The sequence below is a fragment of the Balearica regulorum genome, chromosome 9 (genome assembly GCF_011004875.1).
Source record: "Balearica regulorum gibbericeps isolate bBalReg1 chromosome 9, bBalReg1.pri, whole genome shotgun sequence".
NCBI lineage: Eukaryota > Metazoa > Chordata > Aves > Gruiformes > Gruidae > Balearica > Balearica regulorum.
The window spans coordinates 16,755,763-16,771,222 of record NC_046192.1 but is presented as its reverse complement, the minus strand read 5'-3'; the positions used below and the strand labels follow the sequence as shown (position 1 = coordinate 16,771,222).

Sequence of the window (15,460 nt, the reverse complement as noted above, 5' to 3'; positions counted from 1 at the left end):
GCCTATCCTCCTGGGCTTATGAAATGGGTGTGCTGGGCTGGGGGACAGAAGTGGTTTGAAGTGCCCTTGCGCAACATGGAAGCAGTTGGAGGTGAAAGTCTTTGGGAAAGGGGACATTGTTTGTTGTCTTTGTTCAGCACCAAACACAAGGCCTCAACCCGTCACTTGGGCTCCTGGGGCTGCTTTTGTGCTGCAAACCTAACTGTAGTCCTTTGGGAATGCAATAAAAGGCAACTAATCTTTTGACCTAGACAAAAAGTGTGCAATCTGTATCAGTGTGAGTCTTAGATAGTCCCTTCTGACTACACCCTCGGTTCAGCTCTTAAGAAAGCAAGTGTTAAGGAGAACTTGATCTGCATTTAAGGCATGCTTGCAATGAGCAGCAGCATGAGCCTGTGGGCAGCCGGTGGCTCGTCCTCCTCACCTGGAGGAGTGGGTGGGAGAAGATGCATGAACCGTTGCATAACGAACACCAAGCATCTCAAGAGGAGACCAGCTTGTCTGGCCTCCAGATCTGCTTTGTTTTGCAGCCACCGCTTACATATGGGGTTGGGTGCAGCAGCCCCTGAAACTACCCTCCACTGCTCTACCAGCAAGTCTAATCTCCTGAGTCAGTGGGCGAGCAGGCTGGGACGGCACGCTCGGAGAGACACCTGCGAGGGGGCCCAGACAGGCTGGGGAGAGCTGCCCCCATGTAGCTTCCACCACAGGCCCTATGAGTAATTGCAAGGTATTATTTTGTGGCTTTCCAAAAGAGAATCCTGACATCTGGCGCAGCATTATGGAGCGAGCCCATCGGGCCAGGGGATCAGCCAGGGAATCCTCCCCTGCCCATCACCGCTGAGGAAGGTGGGAGGAGGAGCGATTTCTGCCTTCTGTCCTGCCTTCCTTTCCCTGCAGGAGATTCAGACAAGCATGGTTGCTCACCTTGCATGCTGTCGTGTATTTGGTACTTCCACTGTTCAGGGTTTATTATGCAATGTGGCTTCGCAAGTGTAAGTGCAAAGGGACCTGGCTTAGTGGTTGTTGCTGTTGGGATCACCAGAACTGCCAAAATTTGTCTGATCCACAGCTCTGCAAGCAACAGTTTCCCTTGCTAAGGTCCTTCCCAGGAAGGGCAAAACCCCACAGTATGAGCTTTGGGATGAGTTGCCCAGAGAGAGGTTTCCTGCCTGCCCCACGAGGACTTGACTGATACCCTTCCCTTCACCCCTCACCGGGGTTTTAGTGAAGAGCTGCTGAAATTGTTCCCTGGATGCCAGGTAATAGTAAGGTATCACTAAAAAATAAGATTTCGATGTTAGTGATGTGTTGCAAGGAGAAGAGTCATCTTTGTTTTAAAAACTCTCATTTTCCTATGAAAGTAAAATAAAAGAAGAGCTTTCTCAGCTTTTGAAAGCGTGGGAAAGCCCCACTTTCTCACAGCCTTTACAAATTTTGCCCCATTTTTATTTTGGAAAAATCAGGAGTTTTGTATGACTCTTGCTTTTTTAACTTCCTATATGTGATCAGTTTCCCCTGAAGGAGAGGAGTGATGGCACAGGAAGGTGGGGGACTTCTGTGAAAGTAGGATTTTTTTTTTATTTTTTTATTTTATTTTTTTTTACCAAATGAAATGATTGCATTCCTTATTTAGTTAAGTGTTTGTTGGCTCGGGTTTTTGGTGCAAATCAATGCTTTGAAAGTCTCACCCTCAAACACAAACATCTTTTTTAATTTAAAAAAAAAAACAAAAGAAATGTTACTTCTTTCCATCCAACTGTGTACTTGCAACTTAAAACTATTTTATTTATCATATCCATGCCCAGGCTGGGAGCTGTAGTGAAGAGAAGCAGGTAGGAAGGAGTGCCCAGGGAGCAGCATGGACATGGCACCCTGCTTGTGGCGTTGGAGAGCCGGGGGGAGGCAGGGGCTGGAGGAGGCATCACTGTTGCTTCCAGAGACAGCGTCCCATGCCCCGGCTGAGCGCCTGGCAAAGCCACGCAAACAACTCAACTCCTCTGTTTCCTGAGCTGGGGCTCTTCAGTAGATATACAACTGCAGTCTCTGTCATCTGGCAACTTTCATCAGCGTTAAAGGGAACATTTATAAAGGAAATAGAGTACATTTTACTCTCTTCCCTTGCATTTCCTTGATCGATCAGCAAAGGGAGGAATGTTTCTTCTCTTGCACTCTTTTTTTCAACCTCTTTTGTCTCCAGATGTTACTAAGGCTCTATTTCAACCGCTTTGCACATGGTAAAACATGTGCCAAAAAGTTGACACAATGTAACAAAAAAAAACCCCAACAACAACAAAAAAAAAAGGCAGAGGATGCTGTAAAAAAAAAGTATCTGGGACCTTAAATATTGTAGAGCATCACTGACCCCCACTGGGCTGGGACACTCACTGCAGATCACCCAAACTGGGGACTGGTACCTCATTGATGTGTGGGGCACACAGTCAGATCAACATTTGCCTACATTGCAAGGTGCCTTGCCTGAGGAGGGAGGGAGGGCAACTTTGCTTTAGGTCCCCACAACTGGTGTAGACCAAACCAACCCTATATGTGTTCTTTAATGTCCATCATGAGTAGAGTAAAAGGGCATTGGCTTAGATTACTGTGAGGGACATTTTTGGTGGATGGACAGAAAATGGTAAGGTTAGGTACTCACTGAAATTTTTTTGCCCAAGTTGTTGAAATCTCCATTGCTGGAGGTTCTTAGGAACAGGTTAAACAAGTATCTGTCAAGGATGATGTAGAGAAAGTTGATCCTGCCTTCGAGGCAGTAAGATAGTTTCCATGACCTCTCAAGATCCTGTTCAACTTGAATTTTTATAGCTTTGTGGGAAAATCAGGAGTGCTCCTCTCTGAACCTTTGTTTTGTGGCAGTGATGCATTGTGGTTGCAATAATTTAAGACGACACCTCTACTGCGTTGGTAAGCACTCATTGTAATCTGATTTATATCAGAAACAAGCAAAATTGTCTCTTGTGTTCCAGGGAGTTGAGGAGAGGGTGCTGTAGATGTGTAACGGACAGGGACCATCACCACATGGATGTTGAAGAAAACGTAGGCCTTTCTTCCTCTCTCGTTAGACAGAGGACAGTAGCAGAGGCAAAAAACTCTTCGTGCTCGATTGCTACGTGGCTCACCCAGGCTGCCAGAGAGTGACAGTGTGGCTTGCACAGGGAGCATGTTCCTCCTGCTGAGGAGAGAATTCCAGCAGAACTGGTGCTGGGAGTTCCTCTGAAATGGAGGAGTTTTTGTGCTACGAGCCTGTCTCACCATCAAGCCTTTTCAGAGATGGTCTTGTGGTTAAAGAGACTAGACTGGGATCGAGAAGATGCGGTGTCAGTTCCTGGCTCCATCACAAACTCCTTGTGTGACCCTCAGCCAGTTATTTAACCTGTGTGGGTCTCAAGTTCCCACCTGCATGTTGGGTGTCCTAACAGTCCTCTACCTTCCCGGGGTGTTGGAAGGATTCACCATGAGGGCTAATGACTGGCTGGGATAGTAACCTTGTGGTGAGCAGCATGGAGAAGTGTTTGAAAAGGTACACTAAAGTGTTAGCAGCGTGAGCCTGCACATTTGCCGTGCATTTGCTGTGTGGAGTGGAATGGGACCTCCGGGGCATACTGAGAATGTGTCAGGTTTGCAGCCAAGCAAAGTGAGAATATGAGGTTGTATTGTGGTTGGAGGAAAGGGATGCAAACAACAGGAGAGTGCAGCTACTGCTGGACAAGCACAGTACAAATGACAAGAAGGTCACTGCAGGGACCTGTACATCTGGACTACAAGTGCAACACAGTTAAAGCAGAATAACCAGGACACAGTAATTAAATCACAGCCTTGGATTTAATTTATGAAGTGTTACAGGCACACGTTGCAGCATGAAGCTCTGTTTACTGTGAAAGACTGTGTTTTCTGACGTCTGCTGAAGAAGAGGGAATTAAGATCGATCTGTCTCGTGTCCAATGGCTGTATAAGACAACTGATGCATACAGCCTGCTACTGTCAAACGGTGAAACTTCAAGCTTGGATCCTGGCACAATAAACCATTGCCAAGGGCTTCCCACTCAGTGAGAAGTCTGAGTTCAAAAGCAAAAAAAAAAGTGTAGGTAAGGTAGGCAAGGATAAGGTGAGAAAAATACTATAGTTTCCCACAAAATGCACAAACTACCTTTGGGTTTCCCTTTTTACTATTATTTGCAGTGCCCTGAGCACCAAAGTGTTGGAATAACTCTGGTACAAATATGATCAACGCGTCTTTCCCTACCATCATCACAGTCGGACGCCTACCTCCCATGCTCCACAGGAAGGGAATAAACCCATTCTTGTGGATCAGACATTCCTGTTTTATTCTCTTTGGGCAAATCAAGGAACCCAGGACCCCTTTAGGTGCTTATGAGTTTCAGGATCGCTGCGATCGAGATTTAACTCGATTGAGGCAGTTAAGGTCTGCTGTTACACTGTTATCCTAACGGATTAACTTCTGCTCCTGTATCCCTTTCAAATGGAATAATTGTGCCTGTCTGACATAGGTGCCCTGAGGAATCCCATGTGCTTGGGAAGTGCTTAAAAACCCTTGGATAAAAGTCACTAGGAAAGAGGAGAGAGAGGGGAAAATCTTGTTACATTGTTGACTTATGGTCAACGTTGTCCTCGAAATGCTGTTTTGTCATCAATATTTCTTCATTAGGAATAATGATTTTTCCACATTTACTGCCAGCTGATTCAAAGCCGTCCAAAAGCAGAATGTGTCATGAATCTCTAAAATGCATTCACTGGCGAACTCCAAACAGAGATGATTAGAAAAATAATGCAGCGGAAATACTGGCTGTCTTGAGGCTGCCAGGGGAACTTTTAGCAAGATATTTTGTTCAATGTATTTACATATTTTTAAAATGTTCTTAGTACACTTTTGTAAAGGCAGTATGCTGTATTTCTTTAGTTGTTTCCTGCATACTGTATCAGGGCTGCAATGAGAACTGGGGAATACACTTAGCTGATGAAAGGAAATTGTGTAATTGATAGGCACTAAGGATATGACCTTGTGGTGTATTCCCACAGTTCAGCTAGGTGGGAAGCAATTTTTTCCATCATGCAGAAATTTTTGAGATATCAATAGTTTTTTTCCCCACATTTCAGCAAATGCAGAACCTTCCTACTTTGATGCTTTTATCAGAAAATTATCCCCTATCTCCTCTCTACATAGAATGCATGCTTTGAATTCATGAATTTAAACCTTTTGTAGAAAGGTTTGCATGTTTTCTCTCTGCTTTCTTTACTCTTGGTATCTCTAGTTATTGCCTGAATTGTGTGTGTTAGGCACGGTACATCACATAGCAAGAGACGGTCGGTGCTCCTGACGGCTTAGTGTCTAAGTAGGTATGACGGACAAAGAATGCTGTAGCCTAAGAAAAGGCTAATGCAGTCCTTGGATGTACAAACAGGAGCATCTCGAGCTAGCTGGATGGAGTTACATTACCTCTGTATTTGACGCCAGTGTGCTATCGGAATATTATGCCATAAGCATTAGTATGGCATGTACCTGTTCCATCATCCATCTTCAGTGGTGGATGTTTGTCTGATTAGCTCGCATTCTTAATCTGACATTTAAAAGTGACTCATGTCCCAGATAAGGTTGGACACCCTGTATCTAATTCCTCATCTCCAGATCACGCCCAGACTCTGGCCAAATCTTAAGAATCTTGCTGAGTTACAGCTCAGATTATGGCCTTTCCTATTCATCTTCACAGATAAAACCTGCATCCAAGCTCCAGTGACCTTGAATCTCTGCAACATCCTTTGCTAAAAATGCAATTTCGCACTGTTCATGCTCAACTAGAATGCAGCTGCAGAAATCACTCTCTAGCTTGTAATTTAGGCCAAATCATTCCTGTCTCTTAATCTCTCCTCTGGTTTCAGTTCTGCATCATATCAAACAGAAGCTTCTTGTCTTTACTTGCATGGCCTGTAATGACCTATTCCCACCCTTTTTTGTTCTAGTATTCTCCAGTGATATATCAATTCATCCTTCCCATCTGCAGATGTCTATGTTCAATCTTCAAGCAGTTACATTACCTTTTGTGCTGTTTTTGTCCTTTCCTCAGAAGCATCCCATTAAACTTCCCTCAAACTCCCTCCGGATCCTCTTTGAAATTCTTCCTTAACCTTTTCCTTTGCTGAGCTCTCTACAGACTCCTTGTCAACAGTAAAACATTTAGAGCGCTGAGACCACAATTTTCCTTGCTGTTCAGTTTTGTCTGATTGTTTCTTTGTATTTCCTATCTATACCCAGTTGTTACTGCTTGTATTAGGTTGTAAGCTCCTGCAGTCTGGCCCTTCTTTGAATTCTGTGTTTGTCCAATACCCGGCACAACGGGGCTGTTCTAAAATCTGATCAGCCAGGATCTGTGGTAGTATAAGCAAAAAACATGTAATAATAGTAATAAAATAACGAGAAGTTAGATCATGGCATCATGTGCAATATGAGCTCCTCTCCTCCCTTCCCCCTCTTCCTTCAGATTTGAAATATTTTAATTTTTTTATATAACAGAAGACAGTAAATGAGGAGGTTTGAGAATAAAGTATAGTAGCTGATGTTTCCTTTCAGCTGCTGAAGTGTTTCCCTTTGAGCCACTCAGTAATGATGGCAATTCCAGCAGTTTCAGAAGGGAAGCCTCTGCAGGCACCTCTGTACGTCCCCCCAAGGTAAGACCAACATGTGGCAGCCAGGCTAGGCTGAAGGAAGGTCACGGGCAAGGTTATGAACCTCTTTCATGCAAAAGTAGAGGACTCCAGCCTCCTAGGCTTGCTGCCAATGTATCACCTTCTAGTTTTGCTGAAATGATCTTGAAAAAGGACGTGAAAAGGGCCAAAGGGGCAAAAGAAGAATGTTGAAATGACATAGTTTCATCTTCATGCAGTTTAGTACTAATTTTGTCCTTTGTCTTTAAGCTGCCTTTTAAGTGCTGTTTCTCTCTGTGGGAAGCAAATGGGTCACGTTGTTCTATGTTTCTACTGTAATACGCTGCCTGCTATTTTTCTCTTAGATTATTTGTGTAATCTTTTTTGTGCAATCTGTTTGTTCGTGAGTCTTGCAAGCTTTGCCTTTGCTACTTCTTTCCCAATAAGCAGTGTAACTTGTTCTGTATTCACTCATGGGTATTCTGCACACAACAGACTGGGTTATTTCAACCAGTGTGAAAATATTAAAATGGAGAACATGTGTGGGCACTTAATTGTGGTGAGTCCAACCACAAATACCTTCGCCGTTGGTAATTGGCACACAGGAAAAGCAGACCTTTGTTTTGTTTTTATCAGACATAATGATAGATACATAGTTTTTAGTGGGGTTTTTCTGGTTTTCTAAGGAAATGAGGCTTGTGCAATCACACTGCCTGTGTGCATGTGCCTATCTGCTTGTCAGTTCCTCCCTCACCAACAACACTTGAAATTAATAGCCATTTTCAACCAAATTTGAGCAAAGCACAGGAGTTGAGAGAAGTGACCAGCTTTTACAGAAGTCTTGTGAGTTCCCAGATTGGACCGAGGTCTGCAGAAGGTGCAGTCTCTAACAGCCGCATCACTGCAAGCCACATCGGCTGTGTATTTGCCCACATGCCTTTGCGTGGATCCAGCCACCTAACTGTAAGCTCTCAAATTTGAATATTTTGGCTTACTTGCTTTTACCCTTCGGGTGAGTGAGTCAGTTGGGGGTGTTGCTAGGCACAGAGCCCGTGTTTTGATTCTTACTGGAGTGGCCATGTCTCATGAAAAACATAGTTTGCTCCAGGCCACAGTGTTACAATTTGCATATAAACTTATGAAGAAGGAAGTTTTCTTTAAGCTCTCCTGTGCGAGAGTTTATGGGAGAATTTCTGTCTGTGTACATAATAGCAGAAGGTGGACTTCTCATAAATGTAGACGGGTTAAGGCTGTCACTGCCTGAATGGGAATCTTCAGTGGAAAAACCCAGAAAGAGGAAGGAAAGCCTAAGGAAATACCAACTTCAAGGGGAGAAGTTGGCCAAGACTTCTGTTGTGCTGCTCTTTGGTTTGTACCTGGCCACCAGCAGCGTAGTTGGGGAATGCCTCGGAGCCATGCAGGAATGTAGCCTCAGGGCACCTTTGGGAGGCAGAGAAGATGTCTTTATGCCCTTTACTCAAAGAGAGGATGGAGGTACAAAGACACCAAGTGATTTGTGAGAGATTCCAAGAGTATGTATTTGAGTTAGAAAACAACCCCAGGTCTCCTGACACAAGAAGTACACCCAGAAGAATGGTCTACATATAGACAGCTTCTCCAGCAACTGGAGAGATGCCGTGGTCAAAGAGGAAGATAAATGTTGAAGTATACAAAAGCTGGCTAAGTTATAAATGTGAGAAGAGGAGGAGGGGAGGAAAAGAGTCCCGCATGTTCTACTCAGATGTTAACAAAGAAAGCTGAGAAGTGTTTGCATAGACACTACATTATTCCGTGTCCAAATGCCTCATAAAAATAATACCGGATGATCACAGAATGGCACACCAGGGAAAATAAATTCTTCAGCGGAATATTCCCTCTGGAAAAACACTGTGTAAAGTAATACACTAATGGCTTTCAATTTCATGTTTTATATATAGAGATATTAACTGCTCCCCAGACGTCTCTTCGTATTACTGCCCAGCTACACAAGCAGTTTGGAGAAGGCCCCGGAGCACGCTCAGTCTTGTCTGTACACAGGACCAAGCAGTGGTCTCCTGTTGTCCGTACAACGCCTGTCGTGTATGCAATAGGTTTCTGCCTCCTTCCCAGAGCAGTACTGCTCCCGTGGTTCTCTCCAGTCAGATTTCTTTTTTTAATGCTTCCTAGTCTTCATGGTTTTTTCCATTCTTCCCCCATGCTCTGTAGCCTCACCACCATGCTGGGAACCTTGCATTCCATCTCTGCTCGTAAAAAAGGAGTCCTCACAAGAAGCATTACAGTGGAGTGGTTAAAGCACAACACTGTCAATCAAAATGCTAATAACATGCTAAAGAAAGTCAAGTATAAAACCAACATTATTAATTCCTTTTTGGGGGTTTTCCAGGGTTGTCTGAATTTATCTGGTGACTTCTCTCTCCACATTGCTCAGACTGGGAGCTGTTTGAGTCAGGAACTCTCTGTCCTGTACAATGCCAACTACGGTTATGCTGTTGTAGCAAATAAGAATGATCTGGGTTCTTTTCCAAGCTTTCCTAATATATCTCAAATGTGTATATATATCATCCTGCTGCATCCTGAGGGATCCAAAAGTAGCTTACATGCTTTGTTCCCTGGAAGTAGCCTATTGGAGTCTGGGACAGGCAGGGAAGAAGTCCTGAGTGTGGGGACATTGATGTTGCACTGCACAAGGACAGCAGCCCTGCTTTTGAGATGACGAGGCATGTCCAAGTTTTGCAGGAAGTTTTGCGATATTTGGTTGAAAAGGCCAGTAAACACAGAGCGTGGTATGAGTGAACATCGTATCGTTGCTGGATTAGTTATTATTAGGGACATACTATTTGTATACTCATTTATGAGTAATTCTATTTTGAACTCAATCTGCATTCCTGCTTACACCTCAGCTCTCGCTTCCCTTCTCCTCCTTCCCACCCTCAGTGACCACACCACTCCACCCATAGAGCCTTGAAGGAGAAGCGGAGCGTCCCAAGACTGGGGACACGACAGTTATTCTCAAACTGGAGAATACCATTTTGAGTGGGACAAAGCCCCAGACCATAGTTGCTCTATTGCCTTCGGTGGGGCTGCTGTCCAGCGTAGGGTGGTGGTTCTAAATACCTTCCATGACTCTCTGTGTGAATTATTTTCAACACTGTTTTCTGGGTAAGGACATCAGACCTGCGTGGGCCATCTCAATTTTCTAGAACTCAGATGAATGGCAAAGGAAAATTGCAAAGGTGTGCCTTCTACCCACCCTCTTCCTTTATCTCTGCACCACAATCTTCCTGAGGAAAATGTCTTTCCCATGATCTAAAAAACCCTCTTTCTCTGAAATCCTGTCTTCACTTTAAATCTATATCTGCCACGTAACATTTCATCAACAATCTGAACAAGGCAGCAAGCCTTTTGTATGTGCGCATGCAGATTTTTTGTGTGATATGTATTTGTATGTGGCATTAGGGAACTTTTTCAGAAACAAACAGAGCTCTTAGGGCTTGTCTTTACTTAGAGTTCTTACTAGCGGTGTCTGATACACCTTTCTTGAAGAATGGTAAGAATAAAGTATCCACATGTCAGTTTCTTAAGGAATAGTTTCTGTGCTTTAAATAGATACAATATCTTAATTCATATCAATCTTCAAACAGAAAAAAAGTAATTTTTCCATGTAAAAGATGATATTGCACTCTTTGTAATCACTCAGTCTTTAGCTACTACTTTTTATGTAAAATATCAACTAGCTCAGCATCGGCACGTTAGCAAGAGCGCAAGAATTGATACTGCTATACTGGCAAAAGCATAAAAAGTGAAATCCTTTTGCCAGTGTAATTGTCTCCATTGGGGGAATTGGTTTAAGCTGTACAAGCAAAATCTACTCTTTAAATGGTAACAATTGTGCTACCACCAGGCAGCTTTATGAGGCAGCCTACCACAAAATTCCTTTCATGTGGAGGCAAAGCTTTAGGCACAGGTTTATCCCATCTAACTGAGGAGCTGAGGATGACTATGTAGCTGGGTTAGATGATAGCTGAATGGTTTGCATCTGGGGCCTAGATTCTTTACAGTGATTACTGGCAAGCAGCAGCAGTGGTATCAGTGCAGTCTTGGGACCCAGTTTCAAGCCTCTCTCCATCTTTTCATGTGGGCCAGGACCAGAGTGCTGTCCAGTGGCGCTGGATTTTTGCCAGCAGTGGCACAAATTGCTCTTCTGTTGACTGAGCTGCTGTTTCCCCCTTGCCTACTGTGCAGCATGGGTGTGTGGAAGGACCTTCTCTGCAGTTGAGACCAGGAGCCTGCTTTGACTCATGTCCTTTCCCTTTGGTCACAGGCCGCTGTGCCCGCTGTGGGGAGAATGTTGTTGGGGAAGGCACTGGCTGCACAGCTATGGACCAGGTCTTCCATGTGGAGTGCTTCACCTGCATGATGTGCAACAACAAGCTGAGGGGACAGCCTTTCTACGCAGTGGAGAAGAAAGCCTACTGTGAACCCTGCTATATTGTAAGTACCCGTGCTTGTTTGCATTCTGCTTTTAATGCACACACTGGAAACATTGATTTCTTCTCTTGCCGGGCAGTTGCCTTACAATTAAATCCTGATGATCCTGTGGCAGTACTGTGGGCACTGGTTTTTCTGTGGTCTTCAGAAGAGCTCAGATATTTTCAGCTTCCTGGTTTAACTTTGTTTCCTGGTCTAACCTATCTCTGAAAGGAAGTGGCCAAAGCGGGGGAAAGAAGTGTTTTTTGTGATTATTTCAGCTCTGTGAGGAGCAGGCTATGCAGCACTTATTAAGAGCTGGTATTATTCCTGGACACTTTCTGTGTTGAGAAACCTGATATGAAAATCCTTATAGATTGGGGTGCCTGCTATGATTAAGGACGTGGGATGCAAGATAGCACTGAAACTTCTAAAGTCAAGACCTTTGCATTGCTTGACAATATTAATGGAAGTTCTTCCACTGAACTAAAGGTCTTTGGATATCTTTTGAAGCTTACCTTACCCTAAAATTTGATTTCATGCCTCCAGCAAGCCCTTAAAGCAAACAACAGTTGCTCTGAGCAGCTGCACCCTTTAAGAGGCTCCCATAAGAGCTAGTTGGAACCAGTTACAAATTAAAGAAACATCACATAATGTGCCTGAGGCCTTACCTTGCTGTGACCTTAGTGTACGGTATATAGGGATAATCCTTGTAATTTAGACTAAGAAAAGCACAAGAACATTCTTAAAGCATTGATAGGTCTTTCTACCTTCAATTCAGAGTTCTTTTTATAAACACTGGACCCAAGACCCTCCAGAATTGGATTTGCACTTCTGAAAGTAAAAATTGATGCTTTTCTTGCTATTTCTGGCATTCCAATAATAATTAAAGCAATAGTATGTATTTCTGAAAATGCCACCAATATCCCATTATTTCTGCTGTTTCTGCAGAGCATTTGTGGTGGGGTTATTGCTGAAACATTGAACATGAAAAGGGAGGATTCTGTCTTGTTTACAATGGCAGTGATAGATGGGTCTTATTAATTAGCTTTTAAAAACTAAATGATCTTTTGATGGAATATATACCTTTTAAAGCATTTCCATTTTTGTTTGCACTAAAATGGTTGCACCATAAAAAATTAAAGGTTAATTTTGTGACAAGTTTGACCATGTGCAAAGCACTGCAGACTTTAGGAAGGTGCATTTGTAATATGATTGGGGCAACTTTATGTAACTAGAATTAAACATTTCATTGACTTCAGGCTTGAATTGACTTCATATGCTTGCAGATTGATACTTTCTTTTCCTCTTTTTTTTTTTTTTTTTTTTAAATCAAGCACGCATTCTTCACCACTCATCTGCTTTGGTTTGGGAAAACATCTGCATTAGCCACTGTAGTAATGGTTTAAGATTATTTAATCCCATTACTTATACACTTCATTAGCCTGAGTGAATTGTTGGCAAGGGTTCAGTAAACTTCCTACATTGGGAGATAAAAGGATAAAAAAGGAAAGGGAGAAGGATTCTGTTCCTCGTTTTCTTTCAAATTTATCTTCTATCTATTTAAGGGATAAAGGAATGATAATTGCCTGGTTGCATCTGCACTTGTACGTTCTGTGATACGGCTTTGCAGCTCTGAGCACAGAGGAAAGAGTAAATGTTTAATAGCTTTCTTTTATATAACCAGAAGGAGCCTTTAAATGTTTATCCATGCAGTCCACAAAACCCTGGTTATGGACTTAACCGAAAACATGTCTGGATCCATCTGCTGCCACACATGCGGGGAAAGTATGGTGATGCTGATGGGGCTACGTACGTGTAGCTGGACAGCTGGTACCGCGGGTGGGAGATGGAAAGCAGGAATCTGGCAATCTGATGCAGCAAAGGGGAAAAAAAAATCCAAGCGCACATTAAACTCTTAAGTATGGAAGAAACAAGTGTTGGGAGTCTTAGGTCTCAATACCCTTCAGAAAGCTCAGGACTCTGCTGTGCCAAAAGCCAGATCTACAAGGGATCTAGGCACCTGCCATGGTATTGGCTTTAGGCCTGAGGAATTTGTGTCATAGAGCACATGTCTCATTGATTATTTTTTTTTCAATGAAATGAGGTCTGTGTTGGCTTCAGTAGGATGATGAGTCCTAAGTGCACTGAGGGCCTGACCTAAGGCTTGCAAGTTATTCTTGCAAATGGATTGGGGGCCCTTAAATTGCTGAGGCACAGTCTGAATGCTTTTGCCTTCAGATGTGTGATGCAGTCATACTTAAGTCAATGAGAGTTAATGACCTGCCTAAAATCTAGTCTGTGCTTAAGGATTTGGTGAATTGTGGCCTCTGGTTTTTTTGGAGCTTCCCCAAGTCCCATTATCAGAAAATAACTTGGACACTTGGAGCCCTAGTTCTGTAGGAAATCAATGGGACTGAAGATCCCAGACTCAGATTCCTGTGGACCTGAATTCCTGTGAAGGGTGGAGCCTGTGTGACTAGCCCAAGATTGCACAGCTAAACCATGGCTGTGACCAGCTGAGAAAACAGGATTCTCAGCTGGTATAAATCCAAGTAATTCAATGAAGCTTATTTACTGGTCTACCTAATTCACACTGATTTTTAGCACACATCCCCATTTCCCCAAGTCCAAAACTCTTGACCTATTATGGAAGCCATTAGGCCAAGCTGCTTCATTTATATAAAAGATGAACTACAATATTTGCCTGGTTGCAATAGATAAATTCATGAATTCTTTGATTATTTTTTTTAGTAATTCCCTGATGTGACTTGTGGCCATACATGCATAAAAACTATGCACAAAAATAAAAATACATGTTTTTCAACAGTTAGAATTAGCTAATCTTCTCAGTTTGTTATGTGACTCTTCTTAGTTGTGGTGAAGCCATAATTAAGATGACTGTGAAGAGCTGTATTTAATTACTAGTTAGTCAATACCAAGCCTAAATAGCCTGTGGAAGGATTGGGGGTTTTTGGTTTTGTTTCTGATTTTATTTATCAGTGACCCAGTTAAGATGAAATTCCCCAAAAGTCTGAATTAACATGTAAGGAGATCAGTCACCTGTTTAGAAAATGTTTTTCCTAATGAGAATTTGAGTACCAGAGTTAATTTTTCACACAAAAACCTTCCCATCCAAAAGCCAGTCACTATCGTTTCCTGTTACATCTTATGAATGCAATAATTTCTGTTGCCAATGTGTTTGCTGGTTTTGTTCTGCATCCAAGGATTCTTTCATTATTAATGTTATTTCTAAAAGAGTACCAGTCTTCTCCATTAAGACACTATTGCTGAACTAAATGTAACTGTAAAAAATAAAGTGTTAATAGGAGACAGATGTCTCCTAGTCATTAGGACAGTCAAGTAACATCTGAAACATCATGATAGGGTTTCCAGTGTAACCAGAGTACTGCTGTACACGTGATGAATGCTGTGTCTGCAGTATGTTATTGGTATACTTTTCCCCTCCCTTACAGGGCAAATTACTGACAAAAACCATTTGGTTTGCTTCCTCTAAGTAGTTGAAGAGATTTTAGCACTGGGCTCAGTGCAGAGAAGAGGTTAAGGGTAGTATCAGTGGAACCGTTGTTATAAAAGATTGAAGAGCAAGATGTTAGAGCAGTGCCAGCTGTCTGCTTTCCAAATACTGTATTATCATAAGGACTGAACACAAGGTTAACCAGACACACTGGTCTGGCAAGAGCGATGCTGCTGTTTTGTGAATGGGATGTTCTTTGATGTCCTGATGACTTTCTCTGGGATGTGGAAGTTTTCCTCCATTCTTTATCCCCTCTCCTGGCAGTTTGGTGGTTGGCAGTTGGAGATAAACTCTCTGAGGCTGAGGGCTGAGAGGTGCTAAGCACCTGCAGTGAGCACAGAAAGCAGCAAGATCTTGCAGGTGCTCCTGGCCTCTGAGGGTTTCTTCTGTCATGTCCAAGCCAATGTGACCCACTACTGGGGATGCAATGGGAACGGGGACAAGAAAGCAGAACTGACTAACCAGGCAAAGCAGAAATAGCCGTGGTCTGATGAAAGAGAGTTCAGAGAAGTGGTGGGGCTAGAAATGATGAGTGACTGAAGGAGAGGAAAGAAACTTCTCATGTCTGTCTAGCTAGAGTGGGGCAAGATGGTGGGTATGCTCTGCAGTGCTCTGTGGAGACCCAGGGATCGAGGTTTCCTGCTTCTGCTGTGAGATATTAAGGACATGACCTTAAGCCCTACCCCAAAGATCACTTAAAAGGATTTTGCAGGGTGAGGTGCTAAAGCTGTGGAAGTGCTTGATGGGGGAAGAATTGTGCGTGGAAGTCATGCTCTGATCACT

General features: G+C 43.1%; 1 protein-coding gene across 11 annotated transcripts in view; it reads left to right on the top strand.

The window, feature by feature from the left end:
• LPP (LIM domain containing preferred translocation partner in lipoma) overlaps positions 1-15,460 on the top strand; it is a 334,675-nt gene that overhangs the window by 277,659 nt on the left and 41,556 nt on the right. For all 11 annotated transcript variants that reach the window (XM_075761264.1, XM_075761266.1, XM_075761262.1 and 8 more), the window contains one exon: positions 10,994-11,163. In XM_075761264.1, coding sequence (XP_075617379.1) covers positions 10,994-11,163 — 170 coding nt within the window. The remainder of the gene's footprint in view (positions 1-10,993; positions 11,164-15,460) is intronic.